Raw genomic sequence first — 13,802 nt, 5'->3', positions numbered from 1 at the left:
CTGAAATTCACAGGTTTTCCAGAAATCCCCCAAAAAGTGTTCCCCCAGGAATCCTCCAACCAGCATTTCTGGAAAACCTAGGAATTGTGGGAAATGTACAGAAATATTACAATACATTCTCATAGGGTGATGTCTCTGTGTGAGATGTATACTATAGCAATAGAACATAAGGAGGGCATAATGTCTGACCCGTGCTGGGGGTCCACTACGATGGCGCGGGGGTGGGTCATCTTGCCCTCGATGAGGGTCTTGCGTGTCTGAGAGGCCTTCTCCAACCTGGCCACACTGATGGTCTTCATTGGCCCGTCGTCTGTCCAGTACAGGTTACCTGCCATCCAGTCTACAGCTATCCCCTCCACGGTGTGGATGCCTGAGGGAAGGAAAGAAGGGAGGAAGGGACAGAGGGATAGAGGAAGGGACAGAGAGAGGGAGCGTGACTGTCTACTAGGGCTTGTTATTGGCAGGGACCTCATGATATAATTTGTATCACAAATCCTAGGTAACTATCTGATACAACTCGTGATTCTAAACGTATTACGGTTCTATATGAATAGCGATTTGATTTTGTAATAGGGTTGAGCAGAGGGTTGTTGTAATGCATTTCATGTTAAATACTATGGTACTAGATCAGTCCTTACCGTCCTTCAGTATGGTGTCTCTCTCAGTGCCATCGATCTTCTGCCGTCCAATTATGTAACTCACGGCGTCAGCGAAGTAGATGAATTCGCTCTCGGCGTGGAAGTCCAGCGCCCTCGGGTTCATCAGGTTCTCAATGGGGATCATGAACTCGTCGGGGACCTTGGCATTCATGTCCATGCCACGGATGATGCCAGGGCGACCCTTACCGTACACCAGGAACAACTCGTGTTCAGGTTCTGCAGAGGGAACATCAGAAAACATTACATCATTGTCATGGGAACATCGCTGAACGGTTAGTTACAAGATTGGGGAAACACAACAACGAGACCTTTTCTGTCCAAAGAGTATGTCGAAGTTATGTAAATGGTACATTTTCTTGCTTGGAGAGATTATATTCAACTCATATTGATACTACATAAATTGCAGGTCTGTTCTGTATGGAGTTCTGTGCTGAGCTGAGATGTGCTGTTGTGTGTGATTTCCATGCTATGCTCAGTGTATGGCATTCAATTCAATTTAAATCAATTAAAAGTTAGAAAGTCCTCACTCTTGCAGGACTTCCCATCGCTGCCCAGGCTGAATCCAGAGCGACAACGGCAGGTCCGAGTCTTGTGGCTGTTCCCCAGCAGACAGAGGTCTGAGCAGCCTCCTGGCTTCTTAAACTGGTCCGGGGCACACGCATGACTCTTCTCTCTCACTGGGCACCAGGGGACAAGAGAGGGATCAGGGGGCAGTGGTCAGAAGCGAATGATCAGCACTAGGCACCAACATGGCTACAACTAGATACAGACAGATAGATACTCTTCTGGACTCCTCTAACCAGGATTTCACGAAAACGGTACCATCATATTGCTACCCTAGGCCTGTACCTACATGGAGGTTGGCGTATCTGGTGGTACACATGCAGGGCTGGAACAAAAGCCTGTGCACACTACGTTCCAAACTTCATGGCAAAGATTGCCCCATTCCTACAGCGGCTGTTCTGGATACATACATGGGGGTATGTGGGTGTGAACCTACCTGGGGGTTGGCGTCTCTGATGGTACACGTGCAGGGCGGCGCCGCGGTCCACCCTGGTAACCACCGTGTAGTCAGAGGAGTTGAAACGGTTGATCCGGATCACACTGGTCTTAGCGGGGTTTAGGTTGCCTTCGTCTGAGTTGGTGGCGTACAGGTAGTTCTCAAACACCGTCAGCCCATAAAGGTGTTCAATCTAACAGAATTAACAACAGAAACACAATCCGAGTTGGTGTCTGTATGTGTATGTGTATTGTGTATGTGTGTGTGTGTTTGTCCTCACCAGCAGGCCTTGTATGATGGTATGTCTGTTCTTGCCTTCATAGTCCACCACCTCTACGTAGTCCAAGTAGGCATCAGCCCAGTAGACCAGCCTGTTGACCAGGTCCAGGGTGATACCGTGGGGGAACACGATCTTACTATCCACCAGCTTGGTCCGGTTCTGACCGTCCATGTCACAACGCTCCACCTTGGGAGTCTGACCATAGTCTGTGAAGAATACCTTCCTGTAGGGAGTGAGGGAAGGTAGAGGAGCGAGGGGAGGTGGAGGAGCGAGGGGAGGTAAAGGAGCGAGGGGAGGTAGAGGAGCGAGGGGAGGTAGGGGAGCGAGGGGAGGTAGAGTAGCGAGGGGAGGTAGGGGAGCGAGGGGAGGTAGAGGAGCGAGGGGAGGAAAAGGAGCGAGGGGAGGTAAAGGAGCGAGGGGAGATAGAGGAGCGAGGGAAGGTAGAGGAGCGAGGGGAGGGTGGAGGAGTGAGGGGAGGTAGAGGAGTGAGGGGAGGTAGAGGAGCGAGGGGAGGTAGAGGAGCGAGGGGAGGTAGAGGAGCGAGGGGAGGTAGAGGAGCGAGGGGAGGTAGAGGAGCGAGGGGAGGTAGAGGAGCGAGGGGAGGTAAAGGAGCGAGGGGAGGTAGAGGAGCGAGGGGAGGTAGAGGAGTGAGGGGAGGTAGAGGAGCGAGGGGAGGTAGGGGGAGCGAGGGGAGGTAGAGGAGCGAGGGGAGGTAGAGGAGCGAGGGGAGGTAGAGGAGCGAGGGGAGGTAAAGGAAGGAGCGAGGGGAGGTAAAGGAAGGAGCGAGGGGAGGTAGAGGAGCGAGGGGAGGTAGGGGGAGCGAGGGGAGGTAGAGTAGCGAGGGGAGGTAGAGGAGCGAGGGGAGGTAGAGGAGCGAGGGAAGGTAGAGGAGCGAGGGGAGGTAGAGGAGCGAGGGGAGGTAAAGGAGCGAGGGGAGATAGAGGAGCGAGGGGAGATAGAGGAGCGAGGGAAGGTAGAGGTGCGAGGGGAGGTAGAGGAGCGAGGGGAGGTAGAGGAGCGAGGGGAGGTAGAGGAGCGAGGGGAGGTAAAGGAGCGAGGGGAGGTAGAGGAGCGAGGGGAGGTAGAGGAGCGAGGGGAGGTAGAGGAGCGAGGGAGGTAAAGGAGCGAGGGGAGGTAGAGGAGCGAGGGGAGGTAGAGGAGCGAGGGGAGGTAGAGGAGCGAGGGGAGGTAAAGGAGCGAGGGGAGGTAGAGGAGCGAGGGGAGGCAGAGCAGCGAGGGGAGGTAGAGGAGCGAGGGGAGGTAGGGGAGCGAGGGGAGGTAGAGGAGCGAGGGGAGCGAGGGGAGGTAGAGGAGCAAAAGGAGGTAGAGGAGCGAGGGGAGGTAGAGGAGCGAGGGGAGGTAGAGGAGCAATAGGAGGTAGAGGAGCGAGGGGAGGTAGAGGAGCGAGGGGAGGTAAAGGAGTGAGGGGAGGTAGAGGAGAGAGGGGAGGTAGAGGAGAGAGGGGAGTGAGGGGAGATAAAGGAGTGAGGGGAGGTAAAGGAGAGGGGAGGTAGAGGAGTGAGGGGAGGTAGAGGAGCGAGGGGAGGTAGAGGAGTGAGGGGAGGTAGAGGAGTGAGGGGAGGTAGAGGAGCGAGGGGAGGTAGAGGAGTGAGGGGAGGTAGAGGAGCGAGGGGAGGTAGAGGAGTGAGGGGAGGTAGAGGAGCGAGGGGAGGCAGAGGAGCGACGGGAGGGAGAGGAGCGAGGGGAGGTAGAGGAGCGAGGGGAGGCAGAGCAGCGAGGGGAGGTAGAGGAGCAAAAGGAGGTAGAGGAGCGAGGGGAGGTAGAGGAGCGAGGGGAGGCAGAGGAGCGAGGGGAGGTAAAGGAGCGAGGGGAGGTAGAGGAGCGAGGGGATGGTGGAGGAGCGAGGGGAGGGTGGAGGAGTGAGGGGAGGAAGAGGAGCGAGGAGAGGTAGAGGAGCGAGGGGAGGTAGAGGAGCGAGGGGAGGTAAAGGAGCGAGGGGAGGTAGAGGAGCGAGGGGAGGTAGAGGAGCGAGGGGAGATAGAGGAGCGAGGGGAGGTAAAGGAGCGAGGGGAGGGTGGAGGAGTGAGGGGAGGAAGAGGAGCGAGGGGAGGTAGAGGAGCGAGGGGAGGTAAAGGAGCGAGGGGAGGTAGAGGAGCGAGGGGAGGTAGAGGAGCGAGGAGGTAGAGGAGTGTGTGGGGATATTAAATTGAGGAAAGGAGGACTGACCGCATTATAATGTACTTCTTCAATTTATATTTGACCCCTCACATTCAAGATGCACCAAACCATTTTGACGTGCCAGCATCAACAAGGGTAAGTGATCATGCATGTTGCATGTGTGTGTATGTCTTAGAGGAGGAAGAGTTCTGATTGACTAAGGGCTGGGTGGGAGTCACCTGACTGACTAAGGGCTGGGTGGGCAGTCAACTGACTGACTAAGGGCTGGGTGGGAAGTCACCTGACTGACTAAGAGCTGGGTGGGAAGTCACCTGACTGACTAAGGGCTGGGTGGGCAGTCACCTGACTGACTAAGGGCTGGGTGGGCAGTCACCTGACTGACTAAGGGCTGGGTGGGCAGTCACCTGACTGACTAAGGGCTGGGTGGGCAGTCAACTGACTAAGAGCTGGGTGGGCAGTCAACTGACTGACTAAGGGCTGGGTGGGCAGTCACCTGACTGACTAAGGGCTGGGTGGGCAGTCACCTGACTGACTAAGAGCTGGGTGGGCAGTCAACTGACTGACTAAGGGCTGGGTGGGCAGTCACCTGACTGACTAAGAGCTGGGTGGGCAGTCAACTGACTGACTAAGGGCTGGGTGGGCAGTCACCTGACTGACTAAGAGCTGGGTGGGCAGTCACCTGACTGACTAAGAGCTGGGTGGGCAGTCACCTGACTGACTAAGAGCTGGGTGGGCAGTCACCTGACTGACTAAGAGCTGGCTGGGCAGTCAACTGACTGACTAAGGGCTGGGTGGGCAGTCACCTGACTGACTAAGAGCTGGGTGGGCAGTCACCTGACTGACTAAGAGCTGGGTGGGCAGTCACCTGACTGACTAAGAGCTGGGTGGGCAGTCAACTGACTGACTAAGGGCTGGGTGGGCAGTCACCTGACTGACTAAGGGCTGGGTGGGCAGTCACCTGACTGACTAAGGGCTGGGTGGGCAGTCACCTGACCAAAAGGACCAAGGGGAATACACACGAAAGCATCTCAGGGCACTTCTTAGGGGTCTCTGGGGTTGTTATCGGGGTAGTGCTCACCCCATGAAGGGATCCAGGGCGATGCCTTTAGGGTTGTAGAGCTCCTGATCCAGCAGAGTGACACACGTCTGGCCGTCAACATTGCACACAAATATACGATCGTCCACGTTGTCCTCAAAGTAGAAGTTTCCTGTCAGCCAGTCAATAGCCATCTGCTCCACATCTGGTGGGATAGAGAGAAGAGGTTACAGTGCCTTGCGAAAGTATTCACCCCCTTTGGCGTTTTTCCTATTCTGTTGCATTACAACCTGTAATTTAAATTGATTTTTATTTGGACTTCATGTAATGGACATACAGAAAATATTCAAAATTGGTGAAGTGAAATTTAAAAAAATTACTCGTTTCAAAAAATTATATATATAAAAAAAAACGGAAAAGTGGTGCGTGCATATGTATGCACCCCCTTTGCTATGAAGCCCCTAAATAAGATCTGGTGCAACCAACTACCTTCAGAAGTCACATGTGTGCAGTCTAAGTGTCACATGATCTCAGTATATATACACCTGTTCTGAAAGGCCCCAGAATCTGCAACACCACTAAGCAAGGGGCACCACCAAGCAAGTGGCACCATGAAGACCAAGGAGCTATCCAAACAGGTCAGGGACAAAGTTGTGGAGAAGTACAGATCAGGGTTGGGTTATAAAAAAATATAAGAAACTTTGAGCATCCCACGGAGCACCATTAAATCCATTATTAAAAAATGGGAAGAATATGGCAACACAACAAACCTGCCAAGAGAGGGCCACCCACCAAAACTCACAGACCAGGCAAGGAGGGCATTAATCAGAGAGGCAACAAAGAGACCAAAGATAACCCTGAAGGAGCTGCAAAGCTCCACAGCGGAGATTGGAGTATCTGTCAATAGGACCACTTTAAGCCGTACACTCCACAGAGCTGGGCTTTACAGAAGAGTGGCCAGAAAAAAAGCCATAACTTAAAGAAAAAAATAAGCAAACACGTTTCGTGTTGCCAAAAGGCATGTGAGGGACTCCCCAAACATATGGAAGAAGGTACTCTGGTCAGATGAGACTAAAATTGAGCTTTTTGGCCATCAAGGAAAATGCTATGCCTGGCACAAACCCAACACCTCTCATCACCCCGAGAACACCATCCCCCCCCAGTGAAGCATGGTGGTGGCAGTATCATGCTGTGGGGATGTTTTTCATCGGCAGGGAATTGAAGGCATCATGGATGGCGCTAAATACAGGGAAATTGTTGAGGGAAACCTGTTTCAGTCTTCCAGAGATTTGAGACTGGGACGGAGGTTCACCTTCCAGCAGAACAATGGCCCTAAGCACACTGCTAAAGCAACACTCAAGTGGTTTAAGGGGAAACATTTAAATGTCTTGGAATGGCCTAGTCAAAGCCCAGACCTCAATCCAATTGAGAATCTGTGGTATGACTTAAAAGATTGCTGTACACCAGCGGAACCCATCCAACTTGAAGGAGCTGGAGCAGTTTTGCATTGAAGAATGGGCAAAAATCCCAGTGGCTAGATGTGCCAAGCTTATAGAGACATATCTCAAGAGACTTGTAGCTGTAATTGCTGCAAAAGGTGGCTCTACAAAGTATTGACTTTGGGGGGGTGAATATTTATGCACGCTCAAGTTTTCAGTTTTTTTGTATTTTTTCTTGTTGGTTTCACAATAAAAAAAATGTTTTGCATCTTCAAAGTGGTAGGCATGTTGTGTAAATCTAATGATACAACCCCTCCCCCCCCCCCCAAATATATTTTATTTCCATGTTGTAAGGCAACAAAATAGGCAAAATGCCAAGGGGGGTGAATACTTTCTCAAGGCACTGTTAGTATATGGGTGAGATAGACAGAGATATGTTTTTATTATTTTGGAACTTTTGTGAGTGTAATGTTTACTGTTAATTATTATCTACTTCACTTGCTTTGGCAATGTTAACATATGTTTCCCATGCCAATAAAGCCCTTAAATTGAATTGAATAGAATTGAGAGGAGAACAAGAGAGTTCGAGAGAGACGGCAACACAATTAACAACACAATTAGACCCAACCAAATCATGAGAAAACAAAAAGATAATTACTTGACACATTGGAAAGAATTAACAAAAAAACTGAGCAAACTAGAATGCTATTTGGCCCTAAATAGAGAGTACACAATGGCAGAATACCTGACCACTGTGAATGACCCAAACTTAAGGAAAGCTTTGACTATGTACAGACTTAGTGAGCATAGCCTTGCTATTGAGAAAGGCCGCCATAGGCTGACCTGGCTCTCAAGAGAAGACAGGCTATGTGCACACTGCCCACAAAATGAGGTGGAAACTGAGCTGCACTTCCTAACCTCCTGCCCAATGTATGACCATATTAGAGACACATATTTCCCCTTTAGATTACACAGATACACAAAGAATTCGAAAACAAACCCGATTTTGATAAACTCCCATATCTACTGGGTGAAATACCACAGTGTGCCATCACAGCAGCAAGATTTGTAACCTGTTGCCACAAGAGAAGGTCAACCAGTGAAGAACAATCACCATTGTAAATACAACCCATATTTATGCTTATTTATTTTCCCTTTTGCACTTTAACCATTTGTACATCATTACAACACTGTATATATACATAATATGACATTTGTAATGTCTTTATTCTTTTGGAACTTCTGTGAGTGTAATGTTTACTGTTCATTTTTATTGTTTATTTCACTTTTGTATATTATCTATTTCACTTGCTTTGGCAATGTTAACATATGTTTCCCATGCCAATAAAGACCCCTGAATTGAATTAAATTGAGAGACAGAGAAAGAGTTAGAGAGGATCAGACAGAGAGAGAGAGAGAGACAGACAGAGAGAGTTAGAGAGAGACAGAGAGAGAGTGAGAGAGAATTAGAGCGAGAGAGAGACAGAGACAGAGAGAGGTAGAGAGAGAGAGAGAGACAGAGAGTTAGAGAGAGACAGAGAGAGTTAGAGAGAGACAGAGAGAGAGTGAGAGAGAATTAGAGCGAGAGAGAGACAGAGAGACAGAGAGAGGTAGAGAGAGAGAGAGAGAGACAGAGAGAGAGTGAGAGAGAATTAGAGCGAGAGAGAGACAGAGACAGAGAGAGGTAGAGAGAGAGAGGAGACTAAACAAGAGCAGCATTGTAATTTAGGAGTTCCTGTCATGCTGTTACGTTGGCTACTCTAGAGGGTTGTCCACCACTTGAATGGAGTGACATACTTTGAGAGAAAGAGGGGAGGGGAGAGGAGAGGGAGAGAAGGAGAGAGAGAGCAAAACAGACAGAAAAAATCTCGGAGCTGAACTGACTCAAACACAGCCCATTAGCCCAGCCCACCCAGTGGGAGAGAAAGAGATGAACCCTCTCCACCAACCCACAGCCTGCTTGGTGACCTGACATGACCCAACCCTGACTAACAACCCTGCCTCATTCATATACTCTTTTCACACAACTGAGTTGAGCCAAGCCGAGCCAAGCTAAGCCAGGCTGTACTGGTTATGTATCCCCAAAGTTGCTGGAACCATGCTTAAAATGACAAGGTTAATCAGAGACAGCCCAGCAAAATACAGTTGGAATCGGTATGGTAGTGTAGAAAGGGTAACACTTGTCCATGGGAAAGACAGTCAACACACACTCACTCTGCCTGAGCACTGACTGACTGGCTGAATAGCTAGCTGACTGACTGGCTGCCTGGCTGACTGACTGAGAAGATTGACAGCAGAACGAGGAAAAATAGCTGGGTTTGAATGAAAGGCTAATGGTGTTATTTTGGAGGCTGTGGATCGTCCCTCTTGGTTTCTTCCAGCTGACTACCCGAGCAAGGGCTAGTCTCTGACAATGAGAGTCTATCTGTGAGAAGGCGGTTGGATAGGGAGGGTGGAGGAGCAGTTCTACACAGAGACCTAGCCTGTCCCATCCCACCCCCCTGTAGTCTGCTTGTCCCATCCCACCCCCCTGTAGTCTGCCTGTCCCATCCCACCCCCCTGTAGTCTGCCTGTCCCATCCCACCCCCCTGTAGTCTGCCTGTCCCATCCCACCCCCCTGTAGTCTGCCTGTCCCATCCCACCCCCCTGTAGTCTGCCTGTCCCATCTCACCCCCCTGTAGTCTGCCTGTCCCATCTCACCCCCCTGTAGTCTGCCTGTCCCATCCCACCCTCCTGTAGGAAGCCTGTCCCATCCCACCCTCCTGTAGGAAGCCTGTCCCATCCCACCCTCCTGTAGTTAGCCTGTCCCATCCCACCCCCTGTAGTTAGCCTGACCCATCCCACCTCCCTGTAGTTAGCCTGTCCCATCCCACCCTCCTGTAGGTAGCCTGTCCCATCCCACCCTCCTGTAGGTAGCCTGTCCCATCCCACCCTCCTGTAGGAAGCCTGTCCTATCCTACCCTCCTGTAGGTTAGCCTGTCCCATCCCACCCTCCTGTAGTTAGCCTGTCCCATCCCACCCTCCTGTAGGTAGCCTGTCCCATCCCACCCTCCTGTGGGTAGCCTGTCCCATCCCACCCTCCTGTAGCTAGCCTGTCCCATCCCACCCTCCTGTAGGTAGCCTGTCCTATCCCACCCTCCTGTAGTTAGCCTGTCCCATCCCACCCTCCTGTAGGTAGCCTGTCCCATCCCACCCTCCTGTGGGTAGCCTGTCCCATCCCACCCTCCTGTAGTCAGCCTGTCCCATCCCACCCTCCTGTAGTTAGCCTGTCCCATCCCACCCCCCTGTAGTTGCCCTGTCCCATCCCACCTCCCTGTAGTCAGCCTGTCCCATCCCACCCCCTGTAGTTTGCATGTCCCATCCCACCCCCCTGTAGTTTTCCTGTCCCATCCAGCACCTTGTAGGTCTCATGTCCCATCCCACCCCCTGTAGTTTTCCTGTCCCATCCCACCCCCCTGTAGTTTGCCTGTCCCATCCCACCCCTGTAGTTTCCTGTCCCATCCCACCCCCTGTAGTTTTCAGTCCCATCCAGCACCTTGTAGTTCTCCTGTCCCATCCCACCCCCTGTAGTTTGCCTGTCCCATCCCACCCCCTGTAGTTAGCCTGTCCCATCCCACCCCCCTGTAGTTAGCCTGTCCCATCCCACCCCCTGTAGTTAGCCTGTCCCATCCCACCCTCCTGTAGTTAGCCTGTCCCATCCCACCCTCCTGTAGGTTAGCCTGTCCCATCCCACCCCCTGTAGTTGGCCTGTCCCATCCCACCCCCCTGTAGTTAGCCTGTCCCATCCCACCCCCTGTAGTTAGCCTGTCCCATCCCACCCCCTGTAGTTAGCCTGTCCCATCCCACCCTCCTGTAGGTAGCCTGTCCCATCCCACCCTCCTGTAGTTAGCCTGTCCCATCCCACCCTCCTGTAGGTAGCCTGTCCCATCCCACCCCCTGTAGTTAGCCTGACCCATCCCACCCTCCTGTAGTTAGCCTGTCCCATCCCAACCACTGTAGTTAGCCTGTCCCATCCCACCCTCCTGTAGTTGCCTGTCCCATCCCACCCTCCTGTAGGTAGCCTGTCCCATCCCACCCTCCTGTAGTTAGCCTGACCCATCCCACCCTCCTGTAGTTAGCCTGTCCCATCCCACCCTCCTGTAGGTAGCCTGTCCCATCCCACCCTCCTGTGGGTAGCCTGTCCCATCCCACCCTCCTGTAGGTAGCCTGTCCTATCCCACCCTCCTGTAGTTAGCCTGTCCCATCCCACCCTCCTGTAGGGAGCCTGTCCCATCCCACCCTCCTGTGGGTAGCCTGTCCCATCCCACCCTCCTGTAGTCAGCCTGTCCCATCCCACCCTCCTGTAGTTTGCCTGTCCCATCCCACCCTCCTGTAGTTAGCCTGTCCCATCCCACCCTCCTGTAGTTAGCCTGTCCCATCCCACCCTCCTGTAGGTAGCCTGTCCCATCCCACCCTCCTGTGGGTAGCCTGTCCCATCCCACCCTCCTGTAGTCAGCCTGTCCCATCCCACCCTCCTGTAGTTTGCCTGTCCCATCCCACCCTCCTGTAGTTAGCCTGTCCCATCCCACCCTCCTGTAGGTAGCCTGTCCTATCCTACCCTCCTGTAGTTAGCCTGTCCCATCCCACCCTCCTGTAGATAGCCGTTCCCAGCTAGTGACCCCAGCAGTTATTTAAGCAATAAGGGTGTGTGGTATATGGCCAATATACCATGGCTAAGGGCTGTTCTTAGGCACGACACATCACGGAGTCCTTGGACACAGCCCTTAGCTGTGGTATATTGGCCATATACCACAAACCCCCGAGGTGCCTTATTGTTATTATAAAATGCTTACCAACATAATTAGAGCAGTAAAAATAAATGTTTTGTCATACCCATGGTATACGGTCTGATACCACGGCTGCATTCAGGGCTTGAACCACCCTGCTTATAAATCCTGTAATAAACTGGGTGGTTCAAGCCCTGAATGCTGATTGGCTGACAGTCATGGTATACTCTATGTTATGTCGTGCTTAAGAGCAGCCCTTAGCTGTGGGATATTGGCCATATACCACACCCACTCAGGCCTTATTGCTTAATTATAGCCTGTCCCATGGCTCTGTGACCACTTCCAAAGACAAACCCCAGGTTGGATGACTGAACAATGTTAAACCATGATGCTACAGGGCTATTCGACAGCGGCACAGAGATAGCCTGTTCCCAGATCTGTTTGTGCTGTCTTGCCAACTCCTATGGTCATTGTCACACCAATGGCACGATAGCGCAGACAGATGGGAGACCAGGCTAGGGCAGAGACATCTGGGCCTGATGTGTCCCCATTCCTCTGGTCTACAGAGATTCAAAATAAAAGGACTGCCCCGCTCTTATTTTACCAGGCTAGACAATTTAGAACAAATTCTTATTTACAATGAGGGCCTGGCAAGAGGAAAAAGGCCTCCTGTGGGGATGGGGGATTAAAAAACAAACAATGTAAGACAAATGGCCAACACAGACAGAAGACACAGGCAACAGCTCAAATACAACAGCAGACAAACAGTGGATGTGTGTGTGTGTGTGTGTGTGTGTGTGTGTGTGTGTGTGTGTGTGTGTGTGTGTGTGTGTGTGTGTGTGTGTGTGTGTGTGTGTGTGTGTGTGTGTGTGTGTGAAGTAAAACGACATTCTTTCTTACATAAGGCAATGCAAACTAGTGACAACTAGAAACAACTACATGTCTCAACAACCTGTTCACCTATTTGTCCTGTGAACTCCTCCAGGGACACCAGGTCCTGTAGTTGTAGGTTGGCTTGGAGGGAATTCCAAGACCAGGGGACTGAGCAATCAAAGGACCTTTTTCCATTGCTCGGTATACATTTTCGGGACTCTTAAAATATAACAAGATTGAGATCTGAGTTTGAATGTGTTTTCATTTCGAGCTAGAAGACAGGATAGATAAGATGTCAGTTTTCCTGAAATGGCCTTATAAATAAGAATGTACCAGTGTTTGAGCCTGCGTGTTGCTAGTGATGTCCACCTAACAGCACAGTAGAGATCACAATGGTGAGTTAGACTTCTCTGATTGGTGTCAAGACGAAGGGCTGCATGATACACAGAGTCAAGAGCCTTCAGTGTAGCGCTTGAGGCACATACAGTAAATAGTATCACCGTAGTCCAACACAGAGAGAAAAGTACAACTAATCAACTCCTTTCTGGCGGCAAAGGAAAAACAAGCTTTGTGCCGGTAATTAAACCCAATGCGCAGCTTGAGTTTCCTGACAAGGTTCTCTCCACCCAAACTCCCAGGTATTTGTACGTTTTGACTTGCTCTATAGAATGTCCTTCCAACATAGTAATTACGTAGTTTAGTACTGTTTAGTATTGGGAAATACCATTCATTTTGTTTTAGAGGAATTCAGAACAATCTTCAAACCGTACAGATTCTGTTGAATAATGTTAAAAGTTGTTTGAGATTTTTCAAAAGCCAAAGTCAAACTGTTGCCACTTAGAGAACAGTGTCATCCACGTAAAAATGTACATCAGCTGTCTCAATATGGCTTCCAATGTTGTTGATATAGATAATAATAAACAACAGGGGACACCCAAGCACAACTCTACGGTGTCCGACATACAACCATCTGCCTTAACACACTGGGTTCTATAGCTAGTTCACAAACCACTCCAGAGCATGACCAGTAATCCCAACACACTTCAATCTCTGCACCAAGACAGTATGGTCCACAGAATCAAACGCCTTTGACAAGTCTGAATACATATACACAATGCTGCTTCCCATCCAGGGCACAGTGTATGTGTCCACTAGTCTAGGTTCAGTCACCCAGAAGGACAAATTCAGATTTGACATTCTGTGATAATAATTGTAAAATAGAATCCAGAGAGCCAATAGCAGATGGGGGTGCAGAGTAATTTAGCACCATGTCAGGACAGCACTGTTCTTGAACAGGAACCTTTATCACAATATTGCTGCGCTCATCATTTCTGCTCTGCACTTTAATGCAGATTTCGGAGTCAGGCGCCGCCGAGTGGTATTGCATCACGTCTACAGTGTGTGTGTGTTTATGTGTGCATGTGTGTGTGTCCTTCCAGTAGGAGCGGTAGGTAGGCTCCTCTACTCATGGTGCAGGATGCATGTGTGTGTGTGTGTGTGTGTGTGTGTGTGTGTGTGTGTGTGTGTGTGTGTGTGTGTGTGTGTGTGTGTGTGTGTTCTCTACTCACGGTGCAAGCTGTGTGTGTGTGTTCTCTATTCACGTTGAAGGC

The 13,802-nt window shown here is 50.9% G+C and overlaps 1 protein-coding gene across 2 annotated transcripts in view; it reads right to left on the bottom strand.

The window, feature by feature from the left end:
- LOC106572662 (low-density lipoprotein receptor-related protein 1) overlaps positions 1 to 13,802 on the bottom strand; it is a 249,595-nt gene that overhangs the window by 147,208 nt on the left and 88,585 nt on the right. For both annotated transcript variants that reach the window (XM_045696299.1, XM_045696300.1), the window contains exons 8-13: positions 5,157 to 5,319; positions 1,940 to 2,162; positions 1,660 to 1,852; positions 1,187 to 1,336; positions 639 to 875; positions 190 to 370 (exon numbers count right to left, since the gene is read on the bottom strand). In XM_045696299.1, coding sequence (XP_045552255.1) covers positions 190 to 370; positions 639 to 875; positions 1,187 to 1,336; positions 1,660 to 1,852; positions 1,940 to 2,162; positions 5,157 to 5,319 — 1,147 coding nt within the window. The remainder of the gene's footprint in view (positions 1 to 189; positions 371 to 638; positions 876 to 1,186; positions 1,337 to 1,659; positions 1,853 to 1,939; positions 2,163 to 5,156; positions 5,320 to 13,802) is intronic.

The sequence above is a fragment of the Salmo salar genome, chromosome ssa15, assembly GCF_905237065.1.
Source record: "Salmo salar chromosome ssa15, Ssal_v3.1, whole genome shotgun sequence".
In the NCBI taxonomy this organism is placed as follows: Eukaryota; Metazoa; Chordata; class Actinopteri; order Salmoniformes; family Salmonidae; genus Salmo; species Salmo salar.
The sequence above is the reverse complement of the archived record's forward strand: the minus strand, read 5'-3'. Positions and strand labels throughout refer to the sequence as shown.